We start from the raw sequence: 22,059 nt of genomic DNA, 5'->3' as shown, positions 1-22,059 counted from the left end.
ATAATGGATGTTGTAAAGTGTGATTGCCTACAGAGTTCTGACAAATACAGTTCTAACGTCTACCTGTATTTTTATTTATTGCAACTTTTCTTTCATGCTACTAGGTATAGGCAAAAATTTTCTTCAAGAGCTGCTAATCCTATTTACATTTACATGAAAAAACTTAGATTTAGAAACTTATTTGTTCCAGTATATTATTCTTCATTGTTTTTATTTGAGACTGAGTTTCCTTAGTTGCTGTTTTTAACTTGGAGGCATGGGTGCAATTTCACAGCACTTCTCATGCCTTTGTAGAGTACAAATCATATGCTAAAATTTCTATTTCTTCCTAGATTTTCGGAAAAAATCTCTGACTTCCTTACTTTGAATCCCAAATACTATGTCCCAATGTAAAAAGTATAAAAGTCTTAGAAATTACCTGGCTGAGGTAGTATTCTCTCTTAGGAAATCCTGCTATAATTTTGACCCACCTATCAGTGTGGTAGCTATTTCAGCGTTTGGAATGGTCAAGCCACTGGGAACAGCACTGTCATTCATCCAAGAGGGTGTTGTAAATTTTTTCCCAGAAAACTAAGTAAATTTTATCCTGCCTAAGACTTAAAAATTCTATTAGTAACTGAAATGGCTAAGAATCAGGGAACCGTTGTGTCATGATACAGCTCTGTAATCTCTAACTCTGAGCCTAAAAGCTTTGTTCAGATGCTCTGTTAATGTTTGGGATTGTTTGGATGACATGAAGCCATCCACATCACTATGAGAGTAAAGGACCTGGGGGTCCTGGTGGACAACAAGCTGCCCCTTACCCAGCAGTGTGCCCTGGCGGCCAAGAAGGCCAATAGAATCCTGGAATACATTAGGAAAACCATTGCCATCAGGTCGAGGCAGCTGATCCTGCCCCTTTACTCAGCCTGCATCTGGAATGCTGTGTCCAGGCCTGGGCTCTTCAGCACATTAGAGAGGTGGAGCTCCTGAGTGGATCCAGCAGAGAGCAGTGAAGATGACTGGGAAGCTGGAGAATCTCTACTGAGGAAAGGTTGAGAAATCTGGGCCTGTTCAGATTTGAGAAGAGACAACTGAGAGGGGATATCATCAGTGTGTATAAGTATCTAAAAGCTGGATTCCAAGAAGATGAAACCAGGCTCTGCTCCGTGGTGCTGAGAAACAGTACAAGAGGCAATGGGCAGAAACTGGTGCACAGGAAGCGCCACCTGAACCTGAGGAAGAACTTCACTGTTTGAGTGACCGAGCACTGGAACGGATTGCCCGGAGAAGTTGTAGATTCTCCCTCACTGGGAATGAGTAAACTGGAGATATTCAAGAACTGTCTGGATGCAATCCTGTGCTATGTGCTCTAGTATGACCCTGGTGGAGCAGAGATGTTGGACCAGATGACCCACTGTGGTCCCTTTCAGCCTGAACCATTCTGTGATTCTGTGAAGCTGTGTGGTGAAGTTGACACAAAGGAAGGAATGAATGCCATCCAAATGGACTTGGACAAACTTGAGAATTGGGCCCATGAGAATCTAATGAGTGAATCTAATCTAATCAAAAAGTCCAAGTGCAAGGTGCTGCACCTGCATTGGGCATGAATACAGACTGGAAGAAGAACTGAGAGCAGCCCTGTGGAGAAGGACTTGGAGGATCTGTTGGATGAGAGGAAGGACATGAGCCAATAGTGTGTACTCACAGCCGAGAAAGGCAATTGTATCCTAGGCTGCATCAAAAGCAGTGTGGCCAGCAGGATGAGGAAGGTGAGTGTCCCCCCCCTAGTCTGCTCTTTTGAGACACCAACCTGAAGTGCAGCATCCAGCTCTGGGGTCCCCAGCACAAGAAAGACATGGACATGTTGGAATGAGTCCAGGGGAGGGCCACTAAGATGATCAGAGGGCTGGAGAACCTTTCTTGTGAAGGCAGGCTGAGAAAGTTGGGATTGTTCAGCCTAGAGAAGAGAAGGCGTCAGGGGAACCATGCAGCACTTTTCAGTACCTAAAGGGAGCCTACCAGAGACCTGGAGAGGAACTTTTTACAAGGGCATGTAGTGACAGAACAAGAGTGAATGGCTTTAAAATGACAGAGGGAAGGTTTAGATTGAATATTAGAAATTCTTATCAAGGATAGTGAGCTCCTGATGCACGTTCCCCAAAGAAGTTCTGGTTGCCCAATCCCTGGAAGTGGTCAAGGCCAGGATGGGACTTTGAGCAACCTGGTCTAATGGAAGGTGTCTCTGCCTGCAGCAGAGGGGTTGGAGCTAGATGATCTTTAAGATCCTTTCCAACCCAAACCATTCTTTGATTCTGTGATTTTTTTTTTTTTTTTTTTTTTTTTTTTTTTTGCATTAAGAAGTACTTTCCTGTAGTCTAAATTCTAAGGCTTCAAAGAATGTTTGGATTGTGGGAGACTTTCTACTTCTATGTCCATTGGGAATCTATGCATCATCTTTGTTAATTTCTTTTTGTAATTATTGATGCATGAGAGCAAGGAAATAAAGAAAATATTTGGCACAGTGCCAGAAACACAGTGACTTCTTATATTGTAATAAGTACATAAAAGTTGTGCAATAACTAAAAGGTGGGACCGAAGCCTTCCTGGCTCCTTCTCAGTAAATCTGCGTTTACATCTTAAGAATTATGTTTTATTTTTATTTCTTTTAATTAAATTACATTAGTTTTTTATTGTATCTCAACTCTCAACTTCAAAGACTTTGTGGTTGCTTGTTTTTAAAATTTATCTAAAATCTTATTAAAGCATTTTCACTGTATGACATTTGATGAGTGGAAGTTTTTATCTGAAAAAGAAAAATATTTAATCTTTATTTTGCTTAATAGAAAAAGCAGAGCAGAAAGGAGTAGGAAAGAAAAAAAAAGGAGAGAAAGAAAAAAGAAAGGTAGCGCTTCAGTCTGGAGAAAAGTTGGCAAAAGCCCAAGGCCTTCAGGACTTAACTGAAAGTAAGTCCTATTGTTTTGAAGCTAAACATACAGACAGGAGTTATATGTAAAGCAAAGGGCTTTGCTTTAATTTGGTATTGAACTTAACTGGGGGGAGGTTATATTTACTTTTTTATTTTCTTTAAATTGTAGTTATTTATAGCTCACAGTACACACTGAAGTCATTCTAACCTAAGAAAATCTGCTACATAGATTAAGAATAGTATATTGCAGTACTTTGCTTTAGTGGTAAACTGTCTTACAGTTGTTCCATATTTAAGAAACAACAACCCTTCCTCTTTAGTAATTTATTTGTTCAATATCCACTTTAGACAGTAAATCGCAATTGGGAAAAGCAAGAATGCTTCTTTGTCAAAGGGCAGGGGAGCTGGGGGGACAGAAATATTCATTAGAATTCACTCCATGATGTAAATCCTTATTTTTTTTTATCTTTGTCCAGGAAATACAGAGTGATGAATTTAATTCCTGTATTGATATATTCATAATAGCATAAAAATTAGGTAATTTCTTGCTTTTATATGTAATGTTAAAAAAAAAAACCTCAACAAAATACATTTTAAATAAACCACAAGTAAATACTAATCAGACAACTAAGCAATCAATTGAGATATTTCATATTTACTAGCATAAACTATAGAAGATCTTCAAAAATGTACAATAAGCTGATATGCTCTTGGCTTTGCTTATGTTTGCATACATGTGGCATTTCCATGTGACTAGCAGCAAAAAATAGTTATTAACTGGAAAAATTTGCAGTTGCAAATCAATAGGTGAGAAGAGGTAGAATGTCTTTCTTTAGGGAAATAACTGCAAAGTAAAAATTATTTAAGAAGAATGAAATTTACTACATAAATGGGATTCTTGCTTCTTGATTTGAATCCTGATTAAAATTGGTGATTTAAATAATTTTCAACTACAGGAAACCAAGACTGTGGTTTGCCATCAGCAAATATATTTATTTAAATTCCTACCTTACATACCACTAAATGACTTAAACAGCTATAAAATTTAAAATATATTGCAGGAATGTACTTTTTCTTTAGTGTAGTAGGTGTGGAATGGGAAATAAGGTGTTTCATGTGAATATAAGTGATGCGACTAACTAATACTCAAGCATGTTATGGGGAAAAGAAAGCAAAGATGAAGCAAAAGGATCCAAGAGATGTATTCTAGAAATTGTGCAAACTGAGTGAAAGAACACTAAAAACAAAGAGGCAGTGCTTCCATGTGAAAAATGACATGATATTTAGGTCTTCATTCTGCCATTTAAAGCGCAGTTTATGCTTTAGGACAGTTAATGTCCTGTGAAGAGGTTATTTAGAAAGATAAATAATTCAGGGCTCAAGTACGATGGTCAGAGAACTCATTAATCCTAAATTTGAATCAGAAAATACATTTGGAAAAGAGTAAGAGGTAGGTATCTCTACAGTAACAGCAAATTTAAGATTATTAGACTGCAAGGAAAAAAAAATAAGGAATTGCAGTTTGAAATAATACTGAATTACAATGCATATTTGTTGTGAGATTGTAGCCAAAAGAGGGAAATCTTGTAGGCTTTATGAGACACGGGGTCTGCCGAGTGGCCCAGGACAGTAGAACCGTTGTTGTGCATAAAATAACATCTGAAACTAGGTCTTGGTTCAAAGTCAGAGCCAGAGGCAGTAGTTGTAAAACATTCCTGTCTTGTTCTGGGGAATTCTGTAAGAGTAACTTTATTTAATGCAGCAACTTTTTTCTTTTTCATTTTCATTTTAAGTGACTTCAAAATGGTTTAATTCCCAGAATGATAAAAGTGCTCATTTCCCTGCTGCAAGCTTTTGCTCTACCAATTGACTGCTGACTTCAAGGAAATTTTTCTTCTTTCTGATAAATATGGACTATTTCTAAAGAGATACTTAACTATTCCAGATACTGTTTATATTTGACTTTTGAAATGGCAAAACCTTCTGTATTCATTGCATTGTATATTCATGACCTTGTTTAGTTTCATACACATTGACATACCAAGTTACTTCTAAATACTTGGAAACTTCTCTTACAAGCTTTGGATTTAGTGTGGGCCATAATGTTGTGGTGAGTTGATACTGTCTGGCAGCTAAGACCCCACCCATCCACCTGCTCACTCCCCACAGTGGGATGGGGCAGAGAATGAGAACTGAACCCTTTGCCCACCCCCAGAATACTTGGAGTGAGAAACAGAAGATTTAATGATGTGTGAGCTCCGCTCTGCAGTTGCTGACATACCGGTGTGTTATCAACAGTGTTTTTGGTCACGTATCTCAAACAGGACCACACAGGCTGCCCTGATGAAAGCTCATTCCCAGCCAGATCCAGTACAAACATAGGCAGTTCTGAATCACTTGCACACTCAGACCAATGCCTGCTGCACCCCACAAATGCAGTATGAATTGCAGGATCATTGAAGCATTGCACTTCTTTATCTATTCATCCAGTTTCGTGGATCCAGCTGAATAACAAGCCCTTGACATGGTCAGTCAGAACTCTTCCTGAGATCAACCAACTCTTTGGTCCTTTGGCTTATCAATCAGCCAGTTTTTGGGAAGTCTTTGCAGACAATTCATATGTTCCTACTGACCCATTTTAGCATACAATCTGTGCTTTTCCACTCACCAGCTTTTTCTTCAAGTAACTAACCTTTCATACTTAGGGAGTTGCCTTGTTTTATGTACAGCTTTTACAATGATGAGATGAGATGAGATACTTAGTCACCTTGTTCCTGTAACGTATCACGACTTTGCTTTTATTTAGGTTTCCAAACTACTGAGTTTCTTAATTTCTGAACTGCTGGAAAGGGAATACTATTCCATTTGAAAGGGAACTACCTAGGAATTTGGGAGTTTGTTCTACAAACCAACCATGTATTTTGATAATCCCATTGTGCCTTGATACCAGTTGTGTAATTAAAGGTAATATTTTCTATGTCGCAGAAGTGTTGAGAGATTATTATTATTATTATTATTATTATTATTATTATTATGCTAAGAAGTTTTTGAAATCAAACAAGTAGATCTGTAATTTTATCATCGGAGTCAATGAGATGTCACATAACTGTAAAGTTCTTATAATTTTTCTTTTACCTATTCAAGAGTTTTCACTTACAAGATGGATTGAAGCCTAATACTCTTTTGTTTTTTCAAGTGCATATCAGGATTCTGTGATATTTCTGTCAATTCTGATTCTGCAATATTTCTGTCAATTCTGAAAAGCACATAGGTTATTCTTCTGAAGACTAAAAAAATACCTTCCAACAGGCAAAGCTAATCCATGCCTAACACAGCAGCAAAAGTTAACATCTGAGCTGCACACCCCAAGATCAGGTTATTGAAAGCCAACTGATGTGTTTTCACAGAATGGTTTGGGTTGGAAGAGACCTTAAAGATCATCTAGTTCCAACTCCTCTGCCATGGGCAGGGATCTCTTCCACTAGGACCAGATTACTCAGAGCCCCATGCAATCTGGCCTGGAACACATCCAGGGATGGGGCATCCACAGCTTCTCTGAGCAACCTGTTCTGGTGCTTCAATCACCTCACAGTAAAGAATTTTCTTTTTACAGCTAAGCCAGGCCTCTTTCAGAGGGGTCAGTTAAAACAATTGCCCCTTGTTCTATCACTCCATGGCCTGAAGAATCTCTTTTCAGCTTTTTTGTAAGCTCCTCTTAGATACTGAAAGGCTACTCTTAAGATCTCCTTGGACCCTTATATTCTCCAGGCTGAACAATACAAAAATTTTCAGCCCTTCTTCACAGAAGAGCTTCTCCAGCCCTCAGATCATCTTTATGGCCCTCCTCTGGCCTCATTACTCCTTGGAAAGTTAAACTACACCATCAGCTCTTGTTTGATAAATAAATATTTAAAAGAAACATTAAGAGTGAGAAAATTCTTGTCAAGTCTTCAAAATTTTGATAAACGAATAAAAACAGTTAAGATATATAAAACTAACAATTTTAATTCCTGGCCTTTTAAAGTGGCTGGATATGTATTTTACATGGATTAATTCAAATCTGGCTTTCCCTTCTCCAAGGAACTGAAGCATTTGTTCGGGTTGTTTAGTACTTATTCTCTGAAAATGAATTTGCAAAGGTGCAAGTGTGAAATGTAAGTAGTTATATGGATTCAGAATTTTCTAACAAAGCACTGCAGAATTCTTATATCCACATTGAAGGATATAAATAATAGGCTCTGCTGAATCTGTTTTGTTGTACTGTATATTACAACATTTTTCATCTAATAATAAAATTTTATCAAGGCTATCAGTTTTAACTAGTTTCCCCAGATGCTGAATTCACTCTAATCATCATTACACTTGGTGCCAAATAATTTGCATACATCGTCCTCGTTTTTTGTACAGCGAAAAAAGATCAAATAATAGGTAATTTTTAAAGCTACTGGCATAATATACTAGTATTGTAATTGTTTTAATAAAGTTGATATGATGTGCCTGGTTAATCATTTGCATGCTCTAATAATTTTTTCATTGCTGTTTATTGTCTGCCCTGAAGACATTTTATTTCACAACCCATCTGGACTGAGTATGACAGCTTTACATTCCACCTGGTATTTGATTAAATACTTTTATTTGAAAAATACTTCTCACAAGCAATGACATCACTGTGCCTTGTGGCACATACTGTTCTGTACTGTAATGTGCAGGACACCATAGCTACTCTTGCTGTGTTTGTAACAGATCAGATATGTCAGTAAGGACTGAGATTAAAGCTAAATTATAGCCTTGCTTTTGAATAACTTGAAACCCACAGCTAACACAAGAGCCGTGGTTAACACGGGAATCACAAGCATGCAGTGAGAAATATTAAGAATCCATTAGAAAGTATCTCTTACTTACCTTTAGCTTATATTTAATTGGGTAATTGAATTCCCAGAAGAATATTTAAGATGCAAAGATATTGTACTTCTTTGAGAATAAAATGTTGCATAACCTCTAAATAAATGGATTTTAAGTCTGATAAATCATATTTCCCAGGCATTTGCCTATTTATATGCAGATTGCATTGTTTTATATAATTTCACAGAAAATACCTATTCTTAGTGCAACTTCCAGTTAAATACTTACTAAACATAGGAAGAAATTATCCTATATTTGAGGTGAGGCTGAAGTGAACAATGACAGACACAGATAATTTTACTGGAATGCTAGATGGGGATAGAATCATAGAATCATTTAGGTTGGAAAAGACCTCCAAGTTCATTGAATCTGGCTGTGAACCTGTACTGCCAAGCCCACCACTAAACCATGTTTCTAAGTGCCACATCTACACATCTTTTAAATACCTCCAGGGATGGTGGCTCAACCTCTTCCTTGGGCAGCCTGTTCCAATGGTTACCAACTCTGTGAAGAAATTTGTCCTAAAAAAGCATTCTGTCCTAAAAAAGCACCTGAAAAACAGATGTCACGGACTGTGTACTGAAATCCTGCCTCCACATGTTTTCTGAGATGACTAAGGAAAAGCAGAGAGAAACAGATATCTTTCTTTTTCAGATGTCTTTTTGGTAAAACCAGAAACCTGTATTTCAAGTATTATGTTTTAGACCTTTAATCTCCCTTCACCATGAATGAAATGACTCTCAGACATCCTTGGCTTCTCTTCATCATTCAGGAATTAGCAATGGCTTCTTTCACAGATAAGAATAGGAGACGATCATATGGTTGTCTAGTGCAACAGATTTCTGGGGTTAACAAAGTGACTGTGCCCCTGTTTTTATTCCTTGCCTATAGCAGAATTACAGGCTTCTATAAGGTATGTGGGATAAGAGCTATGGGGTTGCCCCTTCGTACTTTCTGAGGCAGCCATCATTACCTCCATTTTTTCTGCTTGACAGAAGTGAGAGCAGTAGCTCTGGTTTACAGGCACCGTATTTCTCAAATTACTTATCTCAGTCTTCATATCCCTTTGCAGCACTGGCCAGAGGTCTGGCTTTGGATCCTTTTGTTGGCAAGATCAAATTTTGCCTTCAGTGGTGAGAAGCATTTAACTAGTACTGACCAATCAGGATGTTTTTACTTCATCTACACAGATTATGTGTATTGTTTTATACTAGTATCTACTGGTTTTAAAATTTGAAGAACAAAAGAGAAATGTTGAAAGCTACCTCTGACCTGTCATATTTTTAAGTTGTATTTTCTGTTACTCATTTATGTAAAATAAGTAAAATATGCAAAGGCTGTTGATTATTTAAATGAGGTGGTTTTTTCATCCATGGCTTCTTTTTCAAGTACATTACAATGAGCTCTTCTTTTGAATAAAACAGAGTCAGACAAAGAAAAGAGTAATAAAAATAAGGCAGAGAAAGCAGAATAACTTAGTGTGAGGTACAGCTGCAGTTTTTTACTGTTTACCTTGTTCTAAAGCGTTTTAATGTCTTCTGTGTAGAATCTCCCATACCAACCCAGCCAGAAATGGTCGCGTACGCTGGCTGTATACCGCTGAATTTGTTTGAAGAGGATATTTTTTTATTAACGAGAATGGTAAGGTTCTGTGCTCTCAGGACAGGAAAACATTACTTATTTTCTTATCAGAGTGTTTCATTTTGTTGCAACTATGTTGTAACAAAAAGAATACAATTAGCTCAGTGAAACACTCACTAGATGATGGCTATCAGTTAAATTTATATTTTGGTACTTCTGTATTCTGAACATGCATTTTCCTTCCAAAGCCTGCTGATTTTATTCAGTTTTCCTCCACTTTCCTCAGGATCCCAAAAGCTGGTGTCTCCTGGGAGAGACTAGATGTGGACTAGAAAATGTATCATGATGAGATACTTCTGAATGGAAGGTCTAATTACTTTAAGGGCTACTTGAAAAACATGAATTTTAATTTTTTTAAGACTACAGTTAAGACTCCTCTGATATATATTTTCCAATATGTTGTTTGTTGTTATATAAGAAATAGCATGTTTATATCAATTTCTATCATTAGTGTTTTAACTGGTGAAAGCAGCTGGAAAAAATGTAGCACTTAATGCAGCTGGGGTAAAAACAACACTTAAATCTTCACTTAGTCACTCACACTCCTCAGAAAGCTTTTTATAATGCAAGAGGTGGCTTTCTTGAGTTGATTATTAATTACGTTTCCTTTTTTTGTACATTTAAATCATACCTATCATAATTAGATCATTAAATTTTAAGCTGCCTTCTCAGGAAACTGGTAAGTTTCATGGAATAAAGAAATTTCCAGAAATGGTTTGCAGGTGTTATGCTTTAGTGCACTTAATTCTTGCACAATTTTTTTTTTTAATTGTGCTGTGTATTTTATGCAATTTTGAAGATTACCTTGTTATCTTTGATTTTATTTTAATTTATTTTAATTTAAGATCTCATTCAATAGCGTAATTTTGCTAATAATAAGTAATGCTAGTCATCAAAAAGCAAAGTGGAAGGAGGAACATGGGATTGTATCATTCCTGCCACCTAACACCCTGAGTCTCAAACTTGACTACAGTCTGTTGGGATATAGAGATTACTGAAAAAGAGGTATGGCAGACCAAATAGGAGGAGACAGATGAATCTATATGTCTAAACCAGTATTTTAGTAAAGACTTGATAGAAAAATAGAAGTTGACAGAAGTTAAATATAGAAGTGTAGAGGATTTCTTATGGATAAAACTGCCACCATTTTCAAGCTTTATTCAAGGTCTGAGACAAACTACACTAATTGAAATAAAGTTTAGAAAATGGATTAACGGGGATAAGAGTTGTTCCCTAAACCTGGAGAATATTTTGTCATTGACTGCAGCTGTGCCAGAATTTCCCTCCAGAATTTTTGCAGTATCCCTTTTAACTTTGCTTTCTAGTATGGATTTCCTTGGATTGTTGTGGCTTAAATTTTCTCAAATAAAAAAAAAAAATCAATAATTGAGTCATACAAGTGTGTAGTGTACTCAACAGCTAAGTTGTCCTTTATGGACTGGTTATCTTCAGAATCTTTTCTAATCTTGGGTGTTTAAACTGGCATTTTTAATTTAATTCATTCCCTCCTCTTCAAATAACTGACAACCACAACAATATTCTTCTCTCCAGAGTTCTTAAATACACAACCTCAGGAACATTTTAAAATGAGTAGAAGCAATCAGAGACTTGCTGATGAGCATGTTAAAGAAATAACTTATTGTTGATTTATTTAGCATGTAAAAGAAAGTGTGCTTTTAAAATTAAAAGGATGTACAAATCTTGTAACAGAACTTTCAGATGTGATGTTAAGTACTGGACCATTATTATTTTAATGGGAAGAGCACCACTCAATGTTGACATCTAAAATTGCTCTTAAGTCTGTTCCTAAGGGCTTTGGTATACAGGTCAACTAAAGTGTCTTTAATGTGTTTTATAAATTAGCCACCAAATAAAAATCTTAGCTTTACTGATGTGTTGGTCCAAAGCAGTACGTTATGGAGATTTTACAAGTTATCTAAAAGACCAACTGATTTTAGAATTCTGCCGCTTTATAAATTCAGCATGAAGTAAGGACTTTTTCCCTCAGAAAGTGTTTTTAAATAAGATTATTTAAAAGAAAATGTTGTGCCTATTGCTTTCTTACATATTCATCCTCTTCACTTGTATGTTATGATTATCTAAATAAGTTGAAAGAAGTGATGAATCTATTATGAAAAGTAAAATACATGTAAACACTTTTAAGTATACTTTTGTAAACACTTTTAAGTATACTTTTTGTGCTGAATGTCAAATTCTAGTCAACATGTTTTTGGGTAGTCTTGTCAGGTGAACTATATTCATTTCATTTGTTACACAAGCTGTTAGATGCCTTTGTGTGCATACTGTTCTTGTTTGCTAGACATATAATGAGAAAGAAGATCTGACCCAGTCAGATTATCCTTCTGTGTTCCATAGGCTGATTCTTCAGAGAAGATGAGGCAATATGGGCTTTCCCATATACACAGCCATCCTGTCCTGATCACTCGAACTAGGTCTTGTCCTCTGGTAGCACCTCCAGAACCACCCCCACTTCCTTCTTGGAAGCTTATCCGTCCAAAAAAGAAAATTGTTGTGACATCTGAACCCCAAGGTTTGTCTACTAAAAACTCCAAAATGAATTTGTAATTACATTTTAATTATTTTAAACATTTTCAGGACCATACTTATTATCTGTTAGCTTAATTTCAATTGAACTCACTTTTGTATTACTTCCTCTTAGCAATATTTCCTACATGCTTTGAGAAGTGTCTCAATTTGTGTTGAAAAAAGCATGCTAGTGGAGAAAATGAAGAGGGAATGTTATCAAAGTAACACAGAAGCTCTCTGATGGAGAGCCATTAAAGCTTCTGAACACCTTTTAAAAATTTAAAGTATGTGACTAGTCCTGCTGCATCAACTCATGGTTTTAGAGTAAATTTTTTTCTAGGATTTGTCTGTACTGCATAATGGAGTTAAATGCATGATATGAGATAGCTTGAGTATGAAAGTGTTACAGGCAGGCTAGCAAAATATGCTGGGATAAGAAATGGAGGAAACTGGCAAAGGCAAAAAGCGCTGCCATAGTTGTTTTGAGCTACCCTGGATAACCTTGCATATAAGCTAGGCACAATTTAATGTTTTTCAGGCTGGGGATCAGAGTGTAAAGCATTTATCTTTTCATGATATGTCACCTAGAACCATCCCTCGTTTTTCTGTTCCATTCAAGTGCATGGGATGATACTTGGAAAATTATTTAGGGGTGATGAATCCCCATTGGAATTTATTTCTCAAAGTTAGTAGTATTAAATATTTTTATGAATGTATATATTTAACAAGTTGCTTTTTTCCCAGAGCCTGTGATAGAGAAACCTGAAGAACATATTGAGATTGCTAGCCTGTTTTTAAATTACAAATTGAGTGTTATCACAATACCAACAGACATGTGAGTATATAAGATAGTTTCAGCATTAGCATTGTGAAAGTGCACTGTGAAAGTGCACTGGCTTATTTTTGCTTGTGTCACAGGCAAAAACTGCTCAGATCACGTCTGAAGCACATCAGGACAAAGCACTCTGTTGATGTGTTGATGTCACATAATTAATCAGCTATCAGTGAACTGTACATTTAGGATCAATATCGGCAACACGACAGCTAAATTACTATATTAGACACTTACAAAAGGTTAATAAACACCTAAAAACTTCTGAACACCTTCCTGTAGCTAATCCCAAGAAGTTCTAATCTGGCACACAGAGGCATACATATGCAATTACCCTCCCTCTCCTGTCATTGAGGCTTACAAACTCCTCCTGTTTTGGGACTGCAGCACACACTTCCTGTTGGAGATGCAAGTCTCTAGGCTTAGCTGTTTCTGCCTACAATCTGCTCATATCTGCACTACTGAGAAAGCTTACCAGGGGGTGCACATGTACATACAGGTCCCCACTTGTCACACCCTGTGTGGAGTACGGACAGTCCCCTAGGCAGGTACACACTTGTCAGGGCTTCTGGCATTGGAGGACAGGGAGTGCTGTCAGATGCTTTGCCAGATTCTCTGCCCAGTGGGCCCAAAGACGTAGAATATTCAATAGATCACTTCTGCTAGAAATATGAATATTCTTTGATGTATTTCAAATTTTTCCTCAAACTACTGGTCTTTTTTAATTCTTACACATAACAAGGAAAGAATTGACTAGCCAGTCAGTATTTTCACAGGCATCACATGTTTGATATGGAACACTTAATGTTTTTTAATAAAAGAAGCTGTTCTCTGTTTATGATAGAACAAGCCTGAGAGTGCAGGTGAAGAAGCTCACAATCAAAACACAGCTTTGTATAAATGCCTTGTGTTAAAGACTGTTTGGAAGTCCTATAAACCCTTGAAAACCAGAGTCTTTATACAGGGTGTCTTAGAGAACTTTCAGAAATGGGTGTATACATGACTTCTAGTCAGTGTGCCATGCTGAGTATACTACTTGCTCCCTGACAAGAAAAGAAAGATTACCATGAAGTGTATCAGAGCCGTGGGTTTTTTTCCTATGACCCACTGCGTAATACATTTCTCTCAGGCTCCAGCTTATGATGTGAACATATGCATTATGATTCAGTAGACAAGTTCTAGAATTATTAATCCTGTCTCTTTTATTCTGACTGAGCTTCTGTCATGAAGCATTGAATGTATCTTATAGCCAGTGTACACCTAAAAGGTTTGTGTCATTTTGGAGGATACGTCTTTTCTTGAGACTGAGTCCAACAAGAGGCTGTAAATTGTTGGAGATCTATGTATTTTCTTAGGGTGTGTGCATCTTTTGTTAAGTACATCTCTAAGTAAACTGACTAAATTACATATGTGAAGGGTTGTGCATTTTGATCATCATAATTACATGGACTGATAATAAACCAGTTAGGTATTTTTAAGGTTTTTTTTTAACAGCAGCATTTGTCCGTGGAAGAAGTGACCTTGGAATATTCTGGGAATGCAATAGTTTTGATGATACAGTTGCATTTTGATAGTTAAAAGTACTTAAATTACTGTTTGTTTTCAAACAGTAGGAGTAGAAATACATTATAATGTTCTAAGCAATTAACAGGCTATCAAAGGAATGAGAGATTAATAATGGAGATGTTGAAGTATGTGCATGTTAACAGATTTTATATTGTTTTTTTGTATTTGATAGATTGCTTCATGGTCAAATTACCCCATTTGGGGAAGGATAGTTTATTTAATGCACTAAGTTTCCATGACAATTAGCTCATTTAATCTTTGTGATTTAATTAACAGGTAGTAGCCAAAAATATATGGCAGGTATTAACATTTCATTAAAGTAATATAACTGGGTAAATAAGATAAGGGACTTAGATACACAGTTGGGACTGAAAGCTTTTTATCTCTTCCTTCTATTCTAATAAAATATTTTGAAACACTCAAAGGCAAGATAATTGGGACTGTTACTGCAAAAGATCTTGATCTTTCATTATCTCAGTCCTTTAAAAGGGGGCTAGATAACACATGTTTAGATTTTAATTTGTTATTTATTGCTGTAATAACACAATTACACACTTATGTCTAATTGGCATGTATGCAAAATTGGTTCGATCCTCTTCTTCTAGTTCACTTAACAATCAGAGAGTTACTTATATTTCTGTTAGGTTTTATATCTGCTTCCAGTGAAGTCAGCAACAGAGCTTTCTTTTACTAGAACCAGAATAGGCCTGCACAGGTTTCCTTGGTTATCCTGTATTTTAGCTGTCTGGTAGCTATGGAGACCCATTTGAGGGAAAAGACAAAAAGTATTCTGACAAAAAACATTTTATATTTTGCCTTACCTTCATTCAAGTAGTATTTTTTGCTTGTCTAGGGGCCATAGTAATTTGCTCACTTCTGGCATTGTCGTCTAGTTTTCAGCTGGCTTGGGTTTTGCTTTTTTGAGGGTTGGTTAAGAGGTCTTTCTATCATAGGTTTGTGTGTAGTGCCAAGCCAGTAATGACAAGAAATATAGGAAGATATGGATTCTGTGCTGCTCTAGGAATCTCTCAAAATAAAGGAGACACAAATTATTTTGACAAAATTCTGTTAAGAATAGTTATGAAGACTGTAATTTGAAGGAAAATGTATGGGTTAAAGTGTTTTGAGTTTTCTTTTATTATTTAGCCACTTTTCACAGTCTACCCTCAAAAAAGGATTTCGTTCTGTATCCAATCTCACTTCTGTTACTGAAACTGATGAAAATGAAAGTGACAGTAATGGGGACATGAATCAAAATAGGAGACACTCAAATGCAGAAGATTATTCTCAGGTAATAATATTTCTATTTTTTTTAACTTGACCCAGTTTTATATTACAAAGGATAGTGAAAGACAAAATAGAAAATATTTAATACTGAAATAAATGTTTTCAAAGACATTTCAGAAAGCTTTTATTTTCCATTGGTATTTAAATAACTTCCCTACCCTTTCCACTCTGTAGTTACATTGATGTGTATTGGGTGGGAAATCTTTCTTGATACCTTTTCCTTTAACTTTCTTTTTTATGATTTTTCCTCAGATTCTAAAAGTTCTGTTGCTAACACTGTCTTGGTTTTGTTCTTTAAAATGCTTTTGATGGCAGCATCTTAAGAAGATAGTCTGCAGTCTTTTAAATAAATCTTAGTTTATATTATGATTAGTTTATTTTGGTTACAGTGAAAGCATGTGACTAGAAAAATGTGAACTTTATTAACGCATGCCTTAAAATGGCATCCTCATCTAGGACTGAATGGAAAGACTCCTGGTGAGATCTAGAAAAAGAGTTAAGGCTTTACTGCTCAGTGGGCTTGCTCTTAAATTTGAGAAGCTCTGCCTTCTAAAGGAATCCTCAGCCATGATTAAGACCCTCAGGCTTCCTGTGCAACTCCGTGAGAGAATGACATTCCTCCAAACAGGTTCACTAGATGCAGCACTGACTAAGAGTTGGCTCAAACCACCCAAGCCAATGCTAGTTACTGCATAGACGTCTCCACTGAAATTTTCCAATATAGATAAGATGACTCTTACCTAAGTTTAATAAAACATTACTAGGATGACTTTGGGAAGTTGTAATTACTGATTTTTGTAATTACTGATTTTTTTTCGTGTATCTGTTTTTAAATTGGAATGTGTATATGCTACCAAAGTCTGCTTTTAGATAAATTTTAAACAGAATGCTCCTTCTAATGTTTAAATCTTACTTGCTTAACAGAGAAAAAATGATACTTTCAAAGAGTTTCTGAGCAATAGATTTCATGAAAAAAATTTCATATAGGGAAATAATCGGCAGCATAGAGAAATAGAGACTTAAGTACTCACTTAAAAACAAACAGAGCTCCACTGAAGTTATTTCATTTGCTCAATGCCTACAAAGAAACACAATATGGCAGTGCCAGCATCTCTTCAATTTCATACTTACTGAAGCAAACACTACTCAGAAGACCATTTGATAGCATTTCTCTTTTGGCTTTAAGAAAATTGAGGGAAAAAGCAGTCTAGGCAGCATACAAGTGCTTTCAATGATGTTATGCTCAAAATCTGGATCTGATTCAATAATCCAGTTATATTTTGGGGAAGATGATGTTTCAATTTGTAAATGTTTGCTACAGTTCCTCTTGCTCTATTTGTTTTCTCTCCTAAGTAAAGAGTGAGTACTTCTTCCATATATGCTAAATTCCATGTCATTACAATATAGAAAATAACTTACAAAATATATTCATCCATAGTGCTGTGTAAAGGTAAAACAGCAACGAAGTCCTTATCCACGCAGTCCAGCACTAAAGATGACCTAATTGTTTTAAAATCTCTGTAGTCATTTTTTGAGAAAAACTGATTCATATACTTGGGGATAACATTTATTGTATTTGGTTGATGAATAGTGGCTGTCTGTAGGGCTAAAAAATTTATTTGAAGAGAAATTACATACTATTAGGGACAGTTCATGACCTTAATGAACCAAAAAAACAAAATTTATTTTGGTAAATTTTGAAATGAATGGGAAGTAATTTTTTATGTAATTTTTGGAGTGCTGATTTGTATGTAATTTTTGGAGTGCCTCTGCAGAGTACACTCATACAATTTTTGTATTTCAGATCTATATCTATACTATGTGTTTAGATAATGTACGTGTGGCTATCACTAGTGGATTTAATGATTTTAAAATAAGGCAATTCTGCTGTGAAGAAGAATACTTTACAATGGACTGTATCTGTGATCTGTGATTCTGTGATATCTTCAGCTATTCAGTATTTTGTGTACATTTTATAAACAGCCTGATTAGTACTTCAATAGTACTTTAAAAGTCTTTTTAATAATGGCATCATACTAAAATCATTACAAAAGCAACAGGGTGAAAAGGAGCTGTAAGTAGCATCTAATAGTATATAATAATTACTGCTTTCATTACTTCAGTCTCTAGGTGTACAAATACAGAATTGGTTAGTTGCAAGTTAATAGAAGTTTATGTGCTGAAAGCATCAAAGCGGTGTGAAACATCCCTTAGATTTTCTCCCCTAGTCCAAGAGTGTTTTAGAAGGCTGATTTATCACAGTAGGAGAGGCAGTCAAGGAAAGACAAGGGCAAGAATGAAAATACATGAAAGAGAGACTGATAAAACTGGAATGGTTGGAAGAAGACCTGGATTGGACATAGGCTGAGGGCAGTCTGATTCAGACATGAAATGTAAGAAGTTATGAGCAGCTAATTGACTTGTACATGATCTTTGCTTTTGCCTCAATTTAAACCTCAGCTGAAAAATGCTATGTCTGTTAATAGATAAAGTATGCAAGTAGAACTTCGTTTTTACAGATTGGAAAAGGAGATGGTTTTTAATTTGGAGAACAATCGTCTTTTTCACCTATTAAATGTTTCATCAACAAAATTATGTGGATGCCTCTGTCAAATTCATAATGGGAGAGCTTTCTTTCTGTAGTTTTAACACTTGAAATAACAATATATACTTTTTAAAAACAAATCAGTTAGTGATTAAAAAAACACTGAAAGAGAAGCTTTGGTATCCCTAATTCACTAGATTATTGCTATTTTTTAGAATTTTGTATTGTAATATAATGAATGTAAATAACTTTGTCTCCATTTTAAACTGTGTGATTGTTAGTCAAGAGACATCTGCTTTAAAACCTTTGATACAGATTTGGTAAATCTTTGGGATACAGCAGTTTTATGCTTTAAGCTGACTGAAATTCAGTCAGCTGCTGTGCCAGATGCTCGGCAAGTTTAAATTGGCATATTTCAATTCAGTCCAATACAAACTGCATGAAGTAACATTACTGAATATCTGATTCAGTGTTCCTAAGGTCTGTTGTCACAGAAACGGAGACTAGTGATACATGAAAGACAAAATTCTGGGAGCTGGATGTACCTTCTTTGAAAAATACTAAGTTAAAGACATGCCGTTATCCCTCGTGCCCCCAAAGTACTCATGCCAAAAAATAGAACTGCTTTATTATTGAATTTTTCAAACCTTTTTTTTTTACTCTGACTTTCCCATTCACTGATTTTACAGTCCTGAAAGCTTTTGGGACTTGCATTAGGAAAAAATATTTTAAAATACCTAATTTTAGTAGTTAAATTGATCTTGAATCACTGGTTTCAAGAAAATGCATTTTGTTAATTTTTTGTTTAAAAACTCCATAACAGAGGGCCAAATTCTTTAATGGAGAAGCTCTCTTTATTCTTGTTCAGTAGGAAACTAAGTAATTTATAAGTGTAGAATACATTGAAATACATGTGAAAGTATTTTTGGCCAGGAAAAAAAACCAAAACAGTCATCATATGTAAATTGCACAGTCTTGCAGTTTTATGCAGCAGTAATTTTGTCAAACACTTCTGACAAAAAGATTATTCTGGAGTAGTGTTTCCTTGTAGATCTGCCTTTCAAAACCTACTTGAATATGCTTCATTGTGATTAATTTATTGATAGAAGTTATCTCCAATTCCATTGAGAATAAACCTCTATGTGTTCTGTTTGAAGAAATGCAAAGCAAGAAAATCTAATCCGAATATGTTTACCATCAGTATGTGCAATGGCTACTAGATATTTTAATATACTGACCTGATTGCTATATTTATACATCCTAAGCAGAACACTCATATTTCTCTTTGTGGCTTCTTCAGTGTCAAGCTCCCTGGCAATGCTAATTTCCAGAGTAAAAGTGTTAAAGTCTCTCCACTCTTTACTAGTGACACAAACACAAAAAACTTGTTCTTCAATGTTCATGATTCCTTCATTTTTCTTATTTCAGTCTGTCTATTTATATATTCAAACTCAATCTTACCTTCTGTTGTGCAACTGATACTAGTTTATTTAATTTGCCTGCTGTGTTGTGTGCTCTTTTCATGTTCCCCATAAACATTACAGACTGTTCTGTCATAATAAGATTTTTCTTCTTTTCACTCTAATCCTTCTTGTGTTACGTTTTATAAGTGCAGTGATTTGGTATTGAGTCAACAGGAGGGCTAGGGTCTATTTTCTTTACAAATTTTATCATTTTGAAAATTGCTTCAACCTGCATAAGATGGAAATTCCCTGCTTATTATTTTCAGGGAAAAATTACACATGACATATGAGGCACATGAATTAGAAGAGGGACTTGAGAAGAGGCATTTAGACATTTGTGGTATAGAGACACTTTGATGGGCCCCCAGTTATCTACTTGCACATACGAATTGGGCAGCTTCAACATGAGAGACTGAATAAAAGAGATGCCAAGTTAGTAATCCAGTATTTTTAAGCTATTTCTGTACCCAGTTTGTGCACAACTTTGCAGATATTAGTTCATTTGTAACGTCGCCTTTTTTTCAAAATCCACCTCTGTTACCTTCACTCACATCACAGCTAAAATGACAACTGATATTCCATTTAGTGAACATAGTAACTGAGGAGTAAAAAAAGACTGTGTCCAAATGACTGTAGAGGCAAAACCCTCTGATGATACAACTCTCAGGTCAACATCAAACCTTGAAATTTAATACAGGGTTGGATCTTAAGAAATATTTTAGTCATCTTTGTCATTTTGAAGTACTTGAAATGGATTTTTAATCTTAAAAATAGAGTACCTGAAACTTTATTCCTTCACCTGCAGTTATATCCAGAGAGCTTATTTTTTGAAGAAGACTTGTGTTTTTCACAGAAAAAATGGGGTGTTAAGTTTTCTCATGCATCATTTCTATGGTAGAAAAGGCTGCTCTTTTTATAAGAATACAAGATAAATTTTAAAACTTATTATTTGGTAGATTTGAATAAAATAAAAATATAGCTATAGGAGCTTAAAAATAGAAATGAATCCTTGAAAGTAACAAGATAGCTATAAATATGTGAATTGCCATTATTTTTACAAATATGCATTAGTGATTATGAAACATAATAGATGATAAATTAGATTTTTAACTACAGAATTTTCCTCACAATTTTCATTAAGATTTTCCAGTCATTGAAGGAAGAACAATAAGTATTTCTCCCAGAATCTGTGTGCATAATTCCATGTTTCACAGCTGGATCTAAGTCTTTTCTAATATTCTTCTGTATCAGATACTGTAGCAGCAAAGCTGACTTTTCAGGAAATGTGTGATCATTAAGGAGGAAAAATGCCTTTATTTTCCCTTTCTGTGCCAATGTCTTAGGCACAGTATATGAGGCAATAGTATAAAAGAATGGGAACTTTCTTGACACTCTGGTTGTCTTCAAATCAGTGAGGATTAGGTAGATGAACACATCCTGTACCATTAGAAAAGCAGTTTTTGACCATGTTGTGTTTGTGCTCCAAAAGCTGACTAAATGAGCCTATGGGAGTCTACACAACTGTGGTTAGACTGGTTTCACAGCTCAGACTGGATGAAGTTACTAAGCATCCAGGTTTTCCAGGGCATGTTTTCCTTCTTTACTGGAAATTCTCTTGACTCAGTTTTTGAGGATTTTCTGTATCTCTCCAGGTTTTCCTGCTGCCGACTGTTGGTACTGACAAAGTAGCTCTGTATTAAGCTACGTCATGTCCATACTGGAAGTATGGATCATGTGTACTGTCCATGAACAGTATATTGGGCAGAAATTGCTAGACTTGTAGTACAGATGTTGCAGTCTCTAAGGCTTATACAGTAAATCTCATACTTATATTTTGGACATGCCCAGGATTTCTGAGAAGAAACTCAATAAATTGCACAGCTGACATGTATCTGTTTGGTAAATCCTGGGACTCCTACAGGAAGTTTGGCAATATTGGAGTCTTGAAAGTTGTAGGCTCACATGCATGTGCATGTCACCGTGAGAGCTCTGTGCATGTGTTCTTCTGAAGCCCCCCTCCCCGAGGAGCCTTCCCCTGGATGGTTCTATCTTGGTTTACAGAATGTGTTCTGGAGAGGACCTTGGGGTCTGGGGCACACTGATCCCTAGCTATGAAGCTTCTAAAATGTTTAATCTCCTAGCTTGACAAACAAGTCCAAGAATGTAGGCAAAAAGCACTAAGAATACAGAAGTTGTAAAAAGGTATAAAAGGGGTTTAAAAGAAAAGGCAAAAAATCATCATGGCATCAGTTTAAAGGGAAGAGATAGTCTGTATGATTTTTTCAGACTCATATATTAAGGCATGACTGTCAATGTGACATGACAAGTGATCACAGCTTTGCTGGTTTTGAAGAGTTGTGTGTACAGA

General features: G+C 35.8%; 1 protein-coding gene across 1 annotated transcript in view; it reads left to right on the top strand.

Annotated features, from left to right (window-relative positions):
- ADGB (androglobin) overlaps positions 1–22,059 on the top strand; it is an 89,176-nt gene that overhangs the window by 13,634 nt on the left and 53,483 nt on the right. The window contains exons 8-12 of the mRNA XM_069010431.1: positions 2,826–2,945; positions 9,357–9,451; positions 11,828–12,002; positions 12,743–12,833; positions 15,543–15,687. Coding sequence (XP_068866532.1) covers positions 2,826–2,945; positions 9,357–9,451; positions 11,828–12,002; positions 12,743–12,833; positions 15,543–15,687 — 626 coding nt within the window. The remainder of the gene's footprint in view (positions 1–2,825; positions 2,946–9,356; positions 9,452–11,827; positions 12,003–12,742; positions 12,834–15,542; positions 15,688–22,059) is intronic.

Source organism: Aphelocoma coerulescens, chromosome 3 (assembly GCF_041296385.1).
Source record: "Aphelocoma coerulescens isolate FSJ_1873_10779 chromosome 3, UR_Acoe_1.0, whole genome shotgun sequence".
In the NCBI taxonomy this organism is placed as follows: Eukaryota; Metazoa; Chordata; class Aves; order Passeriformes; family Corvidae; genus Aphelocoma; species Aphelocoma coerulescens.
This window is presented reverse-complemented; position numbering and strand designations above follow the sequence as displayed.